Source organism: Carcharodon carcharias, chromosome 20 (assembly GCF_017639515.1).
Source record: "Carcharodon carcharias isolate sCarCar2 chromosome 20, sCarCar2.pri, whole genome shotgun sequence".
In the NCBI taxonomy this organism is placed as follows: domain Eukaryota; kingdom Metazoa; phylum Chordata; class Chondrichthyes; order Lamniformes; family Lamnidae; genus Carcharodon; species Carcharodon carcharias.
The window spans coordinates 16599932-16615727 of NC_054486.1; the positions used below are offsets into that span (position 1 = coordinate 16599932).

Genomic DNA, 15796 nt, shown 5'->3' on the forward strand with positions numbered 1-15796 from the left:
ACCTGGGGCCCCTCCCCCACAGTTTGCCTCCCCATGTCCATCCTACCACCCTGCCCTGTCCAACATGCTCCCTCACCGGGTCCTGCCAACATAGCCCCTGGTGAGATCCCAGGCTTATCTGGGTTCCAAGCCATCCATGGTTACTCTTCCAGCTGAGCCTCCTGTTATAATGGCAGCGTCCATTGCTCCTGGTGCCGCCGCTGGGAGCGCAGAGCTGCTGGCCTCTGATTGACTGGCAGCTCTATGAGGCAGGGACGTCCTCCTGGAGATGGACGGAATAATACTAAATAAAGGGCTATTGCCAGAAAAATCAAGGTGAGCTGAGCTGGCCAAACGAAGGTGAGTTCACCCCTGCCATTTACACTGGGGTATGGGGAGCCCGCACTCAGTGTATACCCTGTTTCTGATGTTGGATTCTAATGGCTTCCTGACAATTGTTGTTAAACTGACAGGTCTATAGTCGCCACCTCTTTTTAAATAATGGAGCAACACTTGCAATTTGTCAATTTCAACTGTACAATTTCCAAATCTAAAGAGCTATGGAAATTTATGACTAATGCTTCAACAATTTCCAAACCTATATCCTTTAATAACTCAGAGTGAAAACTATCAGGTCCTGGAGATTTGGCTATCTTAAGTCCATTTATTTTCTTCACTATAATTTTTTCTACTGAGTTCCCATTGTAACCTCTTTTTAAGTCCCTGGTAAAGCCGGTATTGTGCCATCTTTTCCAGTGTGGAAACAGATATGAAGTATCAATTTAACAAGCATCCCATTGTTATTATTATCCATTTGGGAACATATTCACCTTTCCAACTCTCCTTCCCTTAAAATATGTTTAAAACATCTTCAGGGTTAGCTTTCATATTTCTTTTAAGTTTGTTCATATTCTCTTTTTTGCATCTTTCTTTGTACCACTTTGTTACTTTCTTAGTTTTCCCAGTCCACTGGACTCCTACTTTTGTGTAAACCTTGCTATTTAGCTTCATTCTGTCTCTTACTTCATTTATTTACCAAGTTGCTTCTTAGGAGGAGGAGGTTCTGCTTCTTTCGAGACAAGTCAAGAGTCCTCAAATGGTGGATACCCACTCCAACAGGGTCTCTGCTGTCCCGGCTGTCTGTTGCTGGCTCTATTGGCAGGACAGTGGCAGAATCCCTGAGGAATTTTGTCCATAAGAATTGTCTGACAAAGGAGAAAGTGGTGATGGTGGGAAGCTGGAGGAAGCAATAAGCCTGTGCGCAGGTTGAATGGGAAGACTGGATGAATGGGAAAGTAGTGAGATATTGGGATCTGACAGTTCGAAAGAGGGGCCAAGGCTGTTACACCCAGCTTTCCTGACTGCTGAATTAATCCTGATGTTCCCAGATCATATGACTACCATTCCCAGTGCTCTCAGCCCATGCGGTCCTCCCCTTGAAACACAGCTTATCACTACAACCCTATCCCATTATTGTCAGGCCTGAGCCCAGTCCAGATACTTGCAGCCTCTAGACCTGTTCCCAAAGCTGATAAGTCTGTATCCTGGTAATATTATTTGATACAACAATCCTGTTCTTGTAAAACCTTTGTCTCATCATGAGACATGCCAGGTGAGAACTGCCAGTGTTTTATGATAAAGCTTTAATATGCCTGGAGATACCTCCTTTTTTAAAATGGCTGATCCCTATCAATTTACATATTATTTCAATGTTTAAGGCCATACCTCGCTGTTACTTTTTGCCCCTATTTTTTCTTGACAATTTGCCCCCCCTTCTCTTCTGAAGCTGTTGATTCCTTGTTGAGCTGTAGTTCCTCAGTGCCTCACTATCCTCAGTGCCTCACTCATAAGCAAGCCTCGGCCGTGGCCTGTTATTTGGCTTTGTGGAGTATCCCAGGCCAATCCTATCCTTAGCAATCTGCATATTCTTGTGCCACGAGTGGGATCCTTAGGCATTTTTCTCTCTCCCCTTCTCACAACTTGAGCCGGTGAGGCACCCTACCCATGCACTGACTTAAACTAGTTACTCAACAGAGATTAAGAATTAAATATGATTTCTTTCCTATTGCCTGGGAATCCTCAGAGAACCTCCAAGGCAGCAACATCTGATGTTGAAACCAGATTAAAGCATTAATTAAAGCGTCAGTCCTGGCATGGCCGTAGCACCCTCATCTTTGACTCAAGGTGTTTTTGGGGTTCAAACTCCTTTCCAGGGTCTTGAGCACAAAATCCAGGCTATCGTATCAGTGCAATACTGAGGGAGTGCTGCACTGTCAGAGGTGCCATCTTTCAGGTGAAAGGTTAATTGGAGGCCCTGTCTGACCTCTCAAGTAGATACAAAAGATCCCCTGGCATTATTTTGAGGAAGGGCAGGGGAGTTCTCCCTGGTGTCTGGACTAAGATTTATCCCTCAACCAAAATTACTCCAGGTTGAGTATCCTTTATCCAAAACTCTCGGGACTGTTCGCATTCTGGATTTTAGATAATTTCGGTTTTTGGATGCCACGTATAGGCCTAGGCCTACTTACATTATGATAGCCAAACCCTGGGTTAGCTATAGTCTAAAGTAAATGAAATGGCTAGAAAAGTAAGATGTACCACTGAATAATAAATACAGGGTACCTGTAGTAAGTTCCCACCTTTGGCACCATCTGCAATTCTGCTTATAGGAGAGGGTTCAGAGTGTCAATGTACTCTGCCAGCAGGCATTCTTGAATAGCTTTTCCAGCTTCGTTCTTCAGCACTAATGGTCGGGTGCGGTGTGTGAGGTTCTGGTTGGCGCGGGATAGAGACTCCCTGGGCTAAAGATCGGGTGCAGTTGGCGAGGTTCGTATCAGCTCGGGTCACAGGCTTCCTGCGCTAAAGGTTCAAAAGAAGTGCGACTTTCGGAGCTATTTGGTTTTCGGATTTACGAATAAAGGATACTTGGCCTGTGGTGATCTGACCACAATGGCCTTGTTGTTTATGGGACCATGATGTGCCACGTTTCCTACATTATAACATTTCAAAAGTCTTTAATTGGCTGTGAAGCACTTTGGCATGTCCTAAGGCTGTGAAAGGTGCTATATAAATTCAAGTCTTTCCTTTCATTTAAGGTGCTGGCTGACAGATCAAGGAAAACAAAGAACAATCTCTTGTACTGAATGTCAACCCTGAGGACTTCCCCAAGTAGAGCAGCTGGTTTACTGAGGGCTGTAAATAAAGGGAGAGTGGAGTGCAAATAGCCACTGAGATATACCATGGGGAGAAATTCCTCCCCATCGGGTGGGCTGGTCGGGAGTGAGCGTGGCCGGGCATGGAGCCGATTGCCGCCCGTGATCGGCTGGGCGCCACCATTTTATGTGGGTGGGCCAATTAAGGCCTCCCCCCAAGCATGAGGCACCAAGCTGCCTCAGGGAGATTAATTTCTGGATGAGAATTTTTAATAAATTGGAAGGATTAATTTCCACATGTCCCCACGTGTGACAGCGTCACATGAGCTGGGACATGTTTATGAAGTGTATAAAAAAATGTATTAATTCAATAAACCTTCATGAAAACTTGGATGAGGTTTCATGAAAAATGCGAAGGCCGCCTGGGCTCTTCACCTGCCCGACAACCTTAAGATTAGACGGGCAGCCTTGTCAAATTGGTTAATTGTTTTATTAATGGCCTTAACAGGCCTTTGACAGTTCGGCGGGCGCGTAGACAACTCTGGTGCGTGCCCGCTGAACAAAAGGTTGAAATGACATGCGGTGATGTTGGGATGCATGCCTGACATCACCGCGCATCATTTTACACATTGGACCTCCGCACGCCGAACAGAAGATTCTGCCCTATGTGTACCACTGGATCAACAACAACAACGTGCATTCATATATTGCCTTTAAAGTAAAATGTCCCAAGGCGGTTCAATAGACACATTATGAAACTTTGACTACATGTTAGGGCTGGTGAGGTAGATTTTAAGGAGTGACTTAAAAGGTGAGAGAGAGGTAGGTAGGAGGAGAAGTTTCAGTAGGGGCTTTTGGAACTTGGGGCTTAGGCAGCTGAAGACATGGTTGCCAATGGTGAAGCACCGAAAAATCGGGGATGCTCTAGATGCCAGCATTGGAGGAGTGTAGAGATTTCGGAGGGAGTTAGGGCTGGGGGTGGTAGGGAGGTGGGATTTGGAAATAAGGATAAGAACAAAGATCAGCTCAACTGTGCAACTAGCCTGTTCTTCATTCTGAAGATTCATTCACCTTCAATGTGCACCAAGTAGTCAAAGTACAATCTTGTTGGCATGGCAACTAAATTATCCTTTTTCTTTCCCTTTGGCCGAACAGGTCCAATGCCACACATTCACAGGATACTGCTGGTGTGTTACTCCGGATGGGAAACCCGTGAGTGGATCTTCAGTTAAAAATCAAACACCTGTGTGTTCAGGTACTGTGCATTTGCTGGACCGTTCAGCACAGCTGTCACTTATTCAAGCAAAAATGAATGTCTGTTTGCGTTCTGCCGGGGCACTCTCACTCTGGGATCACATCAAAAGTCCATCTCTACAAGACTCCATCTGTTGGCTGTTAATAATCCATCATACTGTAAAGATTTTAATTTCCACTTGCATAGGTGCTCTGGTGTGATTTATGAGTCTTGCAGAGGGCGATCATGGGCATGATGGGCCGAATGGCCTCCTTCTGTGCTGTGACCATCCTGCATCTCCTTGGGTACGATTGTAGGGTGACTGGAGTTTCTCCAATGGTTAAACTCTTCCAGTACGTGTTAAGGTTGCACAGTAACAGGTGATAATGAGGTGCTCTGACGAACCTGTTTGACGGTTAAATCAAGAAAAGTTGAATGTGCAAGAAATGCTGCACAGAATGGGGTTTCCCTCAGAGGCTATCCTAAAATGCTTGTTCTGTTGCACAAAAAACCTGTCCCACTTTACTGCTAGGCCCAAAGATTTTTATGGAACCCAGCCTCAGTGTGTTAAGCAGTGAGGGATCATGGGTGCGATGCCCAGGCTCTCTCCCCACTGTAGTCACACACGTGGCTAGTTTACAAATTCAACGGGTCTGTCTAGTGAAAGGAAGATCTCGCAGCAAGGTGGGGCAGGGGACTAAAAATAAAGAGGCATTGAATGGACGCAGTGTGCTGGTGAACTCAATGTTGGTGATGATCTGGGAGCCTCTCACTGTGCCCCACTCTTCCAGTTGTGAAACACTGTGTGTCGTAGAGCAGCCTAAAGGAAAGAAGGACATTTCTTCGAATTTTGCTGCAAATACTACAGGCAATAACTACAGATCCTGGATCCCTTATCTGGCGTCCCGAAAACCGGGTCCTGCCCTGGAACTACAGTTCCCATCAGGCAGTGCTGTTCACCATATCCGGGTCATGGTGCGCTGATCCCTTGCTCTCTGGGTCTGGGATTAACGGCGGAGGTCAGCTTGGTCTGCCCCTCATCCCTTTCATTGCCTGTCCCGGCTGGGTCCAGCTCGGTGGAGAAATCAGCCCGGCTTTAAGTTATCCAATTCCCTCCACCCAGCCCAGGACCCAAAATTCGGAAAATCCCCGTATCCGGTACACGTCTGGTCCCGAGCTTCCCGGAAACAAGGTCTGGTGCCCGCAGGTACACAAAAAGGCGTCATACTTTAAAATGGATAGCAGGGTGCGGGTTGGTTGGACACGAAATTAAATCCCAGGATTCTCTGTCCTTCACCATTATTTATTTCTGTTAGTTACTGGACAATGAATGGAGGTGGGTGGGAATGAATGGGAATGGGCGGGAGTGATTCCTGTGGGCTGCCTTTATAAGGATATACCTTCTACTGACAGGACAACATGGGATAAGATTATAGTGAAGCTGTGATGACGAGTGTTTACCTGCTTCCCCTGCTGGGGAAGGGCAGTGAAGGATTTACAGTGGGAGAGAAAAGGACCAACATGGGAATGGAGAAAGGACAGACCCTGAACCAATGGAAAATGGTGATGAATACGAAGCAAAGATGCTAGTCGCAGTGTGTATTGAAAACTGATGATTAAATGCCATGCATGAACAACTAGCTTGCTCGTTTTTACACTTTGTTGTAGATTTAGCTGAGGGGTTGCCCATAATTTAACATCTTTTATTTAATACGGCCTTGAGATTCCACTGACGTGATTCCTTGACTCATTTTACACCCAATACCCACCTCAACCTATTTTAAGGGAGATGTTATTTTATTATTAATTTATAATGGTATTTTATTCAAGAAATACTTTTGCAGCCCAAGGCTGAATTGCAGTGTGACTTACATCGAAAAATGCATATATTAACTAAGTAATCTATTTAAAATCATGGAAATGTGACAATCATGTAATAACAATAATAGACAAATATATTCAGTAGATAACAGGGAAGTGGTGGACGGGATAGTAAAAGGAGGAATATTGAATTAAAACTGTATTTAAATTGCAAACCAATACTCCATTCCTACATCCCAGGCACTGAAATACATATAGATTTCATTGTTAAATACTTTATTGAGGTACCGAACAATGTAAGGAATAGGGCTACATTGGTACCTTTCTGTGCTGCACCTTACAGGGATGAAGTTAGCCAAACCTCAGAGTTGTCCTCCTCGCTGTGGGAATGCTGGTGGTAGCCAATTCTGAAATTGGAAGAGCATGAGGGATTTGCAAAGCATAACAATTGGGTTAATGCCTTTGCTAGGAAAGGGGAAGAAATGTGATGTGAACATGCTGATCATCCCCATACCAGCACATACACTGTCATTTCAGGAGCCCAGAAAACAGCCTTTGCTTTGGGATTCTTAGCATCCCTCCAACGTGAGAACAAAAGTGTCTTGATTCATAATCGTGCTGATGAAGAGTGTGAACTCACTCCCCCTCAGAGTACAGTCCATATTTGGGTGAGGATTATGGGGATGGTCCCTTATTGTTCATTGCTCTGCTGCTTGATCTATAAATGTTGATCTTCTTTGTTTTGAAGGTTCAGTAACCGATAAGCCCTCGGGCCCTAGCAGTTCTGGCAGAAAAGGTGAGTTGAGTTTCCTTGACTTCTTACAGCTGTATCTTCTCCCTGCACGCTCAGAATGCATACTAACAGTTACTGTGGTTCTTTAGACTATTGTGCAAGAGGAGGAGGGGTTTTGCTGATGTTAGCCACAACTGCAACAGCTGGTGGTCCTTAGTTTAAAACTTAAAAGAAATGATTGCATTGCATTGTAGCTCTATTGATAGAAAGTTTAACTGTTTTGTTGAAGGTATATGAAGTTTTCATGTCTACTCAGTAACTGATGGGGAGCCTCACCTGCAACCATCTTGTTGCTGTAAGGACTATATTAAGGCCACAGGATAGATAGTTGCTCCTTGCAGTAAGCAGTTAAGGAGGCAAATGATATGTTGACCTTCATTGCGAGAGGACTTGAGAACAGGAGCAAGGATGTCTTACTGCAGCTGTACAAGGCCTTGGTGAGACCACACCTGGGGTATTGTTTGCAGCTTTGGTCTCCTTACCTAAGAATGGTTATACTTGCTGTAGAGGGAGTGCAGCGAAGGTTCACCAGACTGACTCCTGGCAGGATTGTCATATGAGAAGAGATTGGATCAACTAGGCCTGTATTCACTGGAGTTTGGAAGAATGAGAGGGGATCTCATTGAAACCTATAAAATTCTGACAGGGCTGGACAGACTGGATACAGGGATGATGTTTCCTCTGGCTGGTGGGTCTAGAACAAAGGGTCACAGTCTCAGGTTATGGGGTAGGACATTTAGGACTGAGATGAGGAGAAACTTCTTCACCCAGAGGGTGGTGAACCTGTGGAATCCTCTACCACAGAAGGCTGTGAAGGCCAAGCCACTGAATATATGCAAGAAAGAAATAGATTTCTAGACTCTAAAGGCATCCAGGGGTATGGGGAGAGAGCAAGAATATGGCGTAGAGATAGAGGACCAGCCGTGATCATACTGAATGGCAGAGCAGGCTTGCAGGGCCGAATGACCTACTCCTGCTCCTATTTTCTATGTTTCTAGGTTTCCAGAGTGCTCAACTATCCCAGTACAGTTTATAAATGGCCCTGATTTGAGTTTGTAATATTTGACCTACTTGAACATGATATTGCCCGTTTCCCAACAAGTGCATTTGTCTTTATTTGCCAGTGAATTGATTTCTATGCCATGCTTAGAGATGCCACCGTGACCATGACTGTTTGATATTTAATAGAATGCCGGCTGTGCCCTCCTTGGAATTCTAGGATTTTTGCCGGCATGGATTTTTTTCCCTGTGCTGCAGGGGTCGTCTGCCAAATCCAGTGGCGCAGTGCTTTGAGAGGAACGAGATGTGAGCTTGTGCCCACTCTTCTCCACCCTGCTGGGATTCTAATCTTGGCAGCGCCACTTGGGTAAAGTACTGAACGAGGGCTGAATGACTGTGGTCAGGGAGGGTGAGCGAATTGAAGGGAATGCTCCCACACGTGGCCTGATAGCTGGTTTCAGGCTGGCAAAGGTTTGCATCCTTTTGGCTGCAGATGGTACATGGCAGGAGACTACTGTGTGGAACAAGAGAAGGGGGAGGAAATTGCCAACACCAAGTATAATGGCAAATGGAGGGGGCATAATGGCAACTCCTCATTGTTCTCAGTCTGCCACGTGGACAATTTCCTTTGTTGAGGTCAAAGCTTTTTTCCATCCTTTTCTTTTAAAACAAACATATTTTCCTGAGTCAGTTTTGGTTTCTGCCCCTCCTGTTTCCACAGCAGACACACTCTTGTCTTAAGACTCCCTGAAGTTTGTAGTCAGGCCCAGGAGTAGCTTGTCTGGCAACCTGTACTTCCTGGCCACCATTCTCTCTTCAGATGGCATGGCTGAGGTTCGATCTGTGCCCCATTGTGATGCTGCATCCGTCTCAATGCCATTCTTTAAACCTGTCGGGGTTTCTACTCTGCTAACCCATGCTCCCTACTAGAAGCACACACGTGGATGTCAGGTGAGCACGCCTGCTGTATAGTCTCAGCTGAATAGCTTGCCAGCGTGCACTGGCTAACTTCACGTAGGAAAGAGGTTGAGGAACTGGCAGCTGAGAGAGCCTCTGACATGTCAACAGAAGGCTAGTGCTGTAGAATTCCAGTCCATTTCCCAGTGGAACTCCACAGGTCCTGAGTAATGTTACGTTAAGTGGTAGTACTAACATTTACTGATGTGAGAAAAAAATCTGTTTCAGAGACTGCAAGAGGTATTTATGTGAAAATGGTCAAGTTGTACAGGTTATCAATTTTATTCCTTCATGCGCCGATTAACTCCATCATCCAGCAGTAGAATAATGACAGAGGTAAACATCATGCTGTCAGTCGTACAGATAATATTGTGATCGCAGGATACAGTGCACATTACCTTCAAAAGGGCCAGCCATAATAACAGTACCTGACCCAATGGCCAAAAGGATTAAGAACTTAATTTCCATTTTGAAATCCAGAGGCTGGCCTTCAGTGTTAGTGCGGCTAAGATCAGGTGAATCTTTGTTTCTCTCATTTGGCTATTATGGAATTCGTGTGACGGTCAGGGGTGTAATATGTGGGAAATGAGTACTCCCTGGCACCTCCCGTACCTGCACATGATTCAGTTGAGAATTTATGATAAGAAGACTCGTCCCAACTGTAGTTTTCCCAGAACTTCTCAGCTTTTTCTGACTGGAGGACTGATCATCAATGGTCAGTGGTTAGAGGGTGGAGAAAGACAAGAAAAACACAACAAGGTGTTTATTGGTATTGCAACATGAGGATGAGCACTTCCTGCACATGCTCAATTGCAGTCTCAGTGTCAGAGCGTCAACAGGCAGCATTAAAACAAACGAGTTGGCTTGACACAGACTAACAATTAAGTTCAAATTACCCATTTTTAGGTCTGTGCAGTCCTTAGCCCATTGGAAGTTCTTGTATCTAGTCCACCTTTTGTTTAGCAAAACATGCTTCTGACAATTCAATAAATGTTCAAGATATATAATCAGGAAATTTTAGCAAGTGAGATTCTCAACTTCCAATGTGGAGAATTGATTGTAATATTTAGTTTAAGGACTTTTTTTGGTGAAAATCAATAAAAAATATTTTGACTAAAACAGTTAAGAAGGTATTCATTACTCTTCATGGGACTTGAAACAATAACACTGAGATTTAAAGCCCCTTTATATACCAATTGAGCTATCTAGGCCATATAGATGCTCCTTGCATAAAGCCTTAATATGCTGGATCTAGCTTAAGCAGAACATTAACCTTTATTTCTATGTCAATCAGTGGGACGTACAGGAAGCATTTAAAATCTGTGATGTGCAAACTCTAAATATCTTAAACAAGACCCAAATGCCTGCCGCAAGCCAGAAAGGTGTCAGGAGCTGATATACCCATGCAGGCAGCTGCAGTGTGAGCTGAGTGTGCAAGCGCAACTGTTCCTGATGCCTTTCCGGTCTCTGGCAGGAGTTGCAGTGTTTCAAAGAATTGAAGGCCTCTGCCTCATCAGTGGTTTCCGGCAGAGAATTCCACATCCTAATCACTCCTCTCCCTCATTTTCTTTTCCCTACCTCCGCACCAGCTCTTTTAGTGATTACCTTAAATTTCTGTCTTCTCATTCCAGTCAGGCTTCACTGAGGTTGGTCGGAGCAGGTGTATTAAACTGTTGTAGCTCCAGTAGTTCTATTAGTGCCTTGCCGTTTTCAGATTGCTGTTGGGCCAGTTCAGTTTCCACAGACAGTTGATGAAAATTGTCCACTTAGAATCTTACAGCGCAGAATAAGGCCATTCAGCCCATCGTGCTTCTGCCGGCCCTTTGAAAGGGCTGCCCAGTTTGTTACCCTCCTCTGCTCTTTCCCCCTAGCCCTGCAATCGTTTTCCTTTCCAAGTGTATATAAAATGTCCTTTTAAAAGTTACTTCTGATGCTGCTACACACCCCCCCCCCCCACCCCCATGACCCTTTAAAGGGTATTTTTACCATGGTTGGCCCCTTTAAAGAGCAACCTTGGCTGGCATTGTGAACGTCTGTTTATAATCTCCATGTGCTCCTAAAGTAGCATCTAATTTGAGAAGAGGAAGCCTGGGGGTGGGGAGAAAAAAACAGGCAGTAGCAAGTGTGCCTTTTTACTGATGCAGAAAATCTTTGGGAATCCAAGACATTTTTCTCCCCCCAATTTACTGCCAGGTTTTAAAATGTTTGTTGATAATCTCCACATGTTCCCAAAGCACCAAGGCAAAAAATGCCAAAGAGAAAGGTATGTAGCAGAGAAGCTTTCCTTCGATTGCCCCCTCCAGAAGACAGACCAGCTCACAGGGATGTGGGCTGTTTGTGTGCCTTGCCCAATTAATCTAATTTAACCTTTCATGGCATGTGGGCATCACCAGCAAGGCCAACGTTTGATACCCGTCCCTAACTGCCCGAGAACCGAGTGCCTTGCTCGGCCATTTCAGAGGGCAGTTAAGAAGCAACGGCATTGCTGTGGATTGGGACTGAGCTGTGGGCCCACAGAGGGATGGCAGATTTCCTTCCTTACAGGGGCAGTAGAGAACCAGTTGGGCTTTTAGGACAATCAGTGATAGTTTCATGGTCACCATTACTGAGACTGGCTTCAAACTCCAGATTTTTAAAAAATTAATCAAGTTTAAATTACACCAGCTGCTGTGGGGGGAGAGGTGGATTTGAACCCACACTCTCAGAGGATTCAGGCTGGAGCACTAGGTCTGGTGACATTACCACTACACCACCATGTCCCCTTTGCCCAGTCATTCACTAATGAGGCTCTGTTATGAGGTGCCTTGAGCTATTCAGGCATTGAGGAGCCTGACGCTGTCCTGATTGCTGGGTAGCAATCGACACCGGGTTGCTTTTTTCCCTCCTCTTTCCTACCCCAGGCTGATAGTGAAGCTCACTGCAGCTGCTTTGGCCAGCATTGGCAATGTTTCTTTTTCTCAAGTCTTGGCTGATTTGATAGAGTGGATAAAGAGAAATTGGTTCCACCGGCGGTTGTGTTGGTAACCAGAGGGCACAAATTCAAGATAACTCATAAAGGAACCAGAGGGGGCGACGAGGGGACATTTTGTTGCACAGCAAGTTGTTCTGATTTGGAATGCTCTGACTGAAAGGGCGGTGGAAGCAGATTCAATCGTAACTTTCAAAAGGCGATGGGATAAACACTTGAAAAGGAAAACTTTGCAATATCGTGCGAAAAGAGCTAATTGGATAGTTGTTCCAAAGAATCAGCAGAGGCACAGTGGGCTGAATGGCTTCCTCTGTGCTGCATCTTCACCTCAAGGTGTATAGAGAGCAGTGCAGTATGATCCTTCAGGCTTACAATTATTTGCACTTTCCAAACTCTGGGCTCACAAATCCACCGAATACAACCCCATCCAGCAGGCTTTTCAGTGGAGCTGTGGTTTGCTGTGATGCGTTTTTACCTCCTCAACCACTCTCTCTTCCCGTTGAACCATCTCTCTTCGAACCTCATGGCTCATTCCCGTGCCGGCTGCTGCACAAGGCCCTGCTGTTTTGGACAACATGGGATTATTAGGACCGTGGGCTTCCCTTCGAATCTCAGGCTTACCTATACCGCCCCCCCCCCCCAAACCACCACCACTACCACACAGCGGCAGGACATAACTGGAAATGTGGCGAGGCACAAGCTGAGGTATTTCATCACCCATGTTTTGGCGTTCATGCTCCTCTGGCCACTGGCACTAGGTCCACAACTGCACTGCTACCCCTCTTCCCCCCGCCAACACAACTGCACCCATCCCCCCTCAAGAGCAGGAAAAGGGAAGACGATTGGCAGGCATCCCCTGGACATGGAGCTCAACAAACCTCTGGCTGGCAGCCAACTACTGAAAGGTTTAGCTTGCAGCCAGCAATACCTCAGTCTCATCCAGCCAGCCAATGCATAATTGGTGTTTTCATTTCATGTCGAGTTTTATCCATGATTCTTCTGATGGTACTGATTTTTGTAATGAAACTCTTAATCATTATTTTTAACCTCACTCGTGCACTGATTTATCTCTTTACAGTTTGATAAGGAGAAGCACTGAGTCTATTGATTGTACTGTTCATTTGCGGTTTTGGAAGGTAGTGTTTAGAAGTGGCCGAGAAATGGGTTTTTTGGTTTACACTTGTTTAAAGTAGGTGTTGGGTTGGAATAAGTGCAACACACTGAATGAATGAGAAACAGCAGGACATAAAGTACAAAGATTCAACTTGATTTCAAAAACACAATACTATCCTTGATGAATGGCTGAATGAATGTTATATTGTTCTCTCAGTTTTGAGGAAATACGTTGCCTATTCTCTAACCCTAAGGTTCCTCCCCATCCTGCATCTCATGTGTCATTTCCAGTTGCTTTGGCAGGCAGGCTTGTTGTATCTCTATATTCTTCCCTTGCAGTGGAAGGATGAGGCTGGACAATTAACAGTGTGATAGGCCGCCATTTGATCAGTCTTTACATTGGCTGCAATCCAGCCAACAGGATGTTTTGTCCCATAATGGTGGGAGTGTTTTTGGGCATCCGTAAACCATACAATCCTGAAGCCCACCCCGGCAGGCTGGTGACTGTAGTTTCTTTGCCGGTTTGTTGTACATTTTATGGCCTGAATTTTCCGGTTGGCGATTTGGGGGCGGGGCCTGCTCGCCGACGGGAAATTGACGCGGGATGATGTCGGGAGGAACCCCCAACGTCATCCCGGTCCATTTAAATATTGAGGAAAGCGGGCGGACAGCGAAATCAGCTGTCTGCCCCCCGACCTGTCAGTGGCCAATTAAGGCCATTGACAGGATAATTAAGGTAGTTAAAGGCTCTGCCCGTCCAACCTTAAGGCTGGCGGGTAGGCCAGGAGCCCCAGCGGGCAATAGACAAAACATAAAACCTTATCCACTGTCGGGATGAGGTTTCATATCTGCTTTAAAAATGTTTAATAAATTTTATGTAATATTTATTAACATGTCCCATTTCGTGTGACATTGTCACATGAGGGGGACATGTTAATAATTGTTTTATTTTTCTATTTTTTAAGTTTGTAAAACTTTCACTGATCTCCCTGAGACAGCACTTAGTCTCAGGGAGCACTGCACTCTTTCGCGCACATGCACGATAAAGCGCACTTTAACAGATGGGGAATCCCTCCCCCCTTCTCAGGAAGCGCATAGCACTTCCTGTCGGGCAGGCCTTGATTGGCCCACCCACTTAAAATGGCGGTGGGGCCTGCTTCGGCGGCAGAGTTCGGCTGCCTGCCCACTGCCGAGCCAGTGGGGCCCGCCCACCAACCTGGGGCAAAATTCTGCCCTATATATCTGGGAGCAAGCAGAGATTATATTATTTCTAATTCTACAACAGGTTTGTTTACAATGCTTTAAATATCTCAGCAATCACAGGATTTGTATACACATGTTCACAGCTTGGGCTTCTCAGATCTTTCTGGAAGCTTCTGTTTACTTTAGCTTTGACGCTACCATGCTTAAACAATCAGTGAACGTCAGTCAGTCAACAGATTAATATAATCAAACACAGATCAGTTAAACCATTGAACACTACAGTGACCAGTTGGGAAGTACATGACAGAAAGTTAATCTCCAATTTTCTTTCTCTGTAAAAAAAAATGACTTAGTTCTAACTGCTTGATGAAATGAATATGGGACATTACTGTTATAATCCTGTGCCATACCTCAATATGCCATCACTGCTCCTTCTTTGCGTCAGCAATTCACACCATCTTTTTTTGAACAAAATACATCCAAATCCTTTCTGCATTACACCCTTCTGCAAATGAGTTCCTGATGGAAGCAATCAGCATTGGCAGTGGCGGTAGGGGTGGGGGTCAAACATTGACGAATGGTCTCTCCCCAAGGGAAAATCAACCATTTGGGATGAAAGGGTGGTGTGGGACATTCACAAGTCTGCAAAGAACCAGGGGAAACTAGAATAGTACACGAGGGAGAAAGGTACAGAGGGGTGTGTTGATAGGACACCAACATAGAACTGTTGGACCCAATGGCTGTTACCATGTTATATGTAACAAGGGGAGAATGTAACCTCCAATTGAATGACATTTAGCAGGTGTCACAAACCAGTAATGTCCAGTCTGAAATTTAATGGAGAAGTAAATATAAATGCTGGAAATAGCTTCCATTTTTTTTAAGCATTTCTTCATGCACTTTCTTCCCCCTTTGGGGAATAATGGATAGGAGATTCCCAGGCTCATTAGCAGCTTGTTGAACTGTATTACAAACACTCCTTCCATACCCAGCAAGCCCTGGCATAGGACTTGAACCCAGAGCTTCTAGGCAAGGACACTACCACTCTGCCACGAGGCCTGCTAATATTGCTAGTGGGCCAGCAAGTATCTGAGGATGGGGAAAATAAATCCCCCGGTTGACCGACATTAGATCAGGATGAAAGGAGCAGAACATGCAGCGACTTCTGCAACTTCTCTCATACAAACCTCACTAGGATTGTAACAGTTTCAGAATTTGACCATTTTACGAAGGAAACAGACCCTTCAATTCAGTGTTGCTGTCACATGCTGCAAAATAGTTACACACCACAGAAGCAGGCCATTTGGCCCATCATGCCTTTGCAGGTAATTAGTCCCATTCCCCTGCTCTATCCCCATAGTCTTGCATATTGTCCTTTTCAAGTATTTCTTCAGACCCGCTTTGAAAGTTACTATTGTTTCCACCACCCTTTCAGGCACTGCATTCCAGATCTCAACAATTTGCTGCATAAAAACTATTTTCCTCATCATGCCTCTCACAACTATCTTAAATCTGGTTAACAACCCTTCTGCCAGTGGAGACAGTTTCTCCTCACTTACTCTTATCAAAACCTCATC

At 45.1% G+C, this 15796-nt stretch overlaps 1 protein-coding gene across 4 annotated transcripts in view; it reads left to right on the top strand.

Moving 5' to 3' along the window:
• Window positions 1–15796, top strand: part of smoc1 (SPARC related modular calcium binding 1) — a 262010-nt gene that overhangs the window by 35447 nt on the left and 210767 nt on the right. For all 4 annotated transcript variants that reach the window (XM_041214635.1, XM_041214636.1, XM_041214637.1 and 1 more), the window contains exons 4-5: window positions 4287–4386; window positions 6935–6982. In XM_041214635.1, coding sequence (XP_041070569.1) covers window positions 4287–4386; window positions 6935–6982 — 148 coding nt within the window. The remainder of the gene's footprint in view (window positions 1–4286; window positions 4387–6934; window positions 6983–15796) is intronic.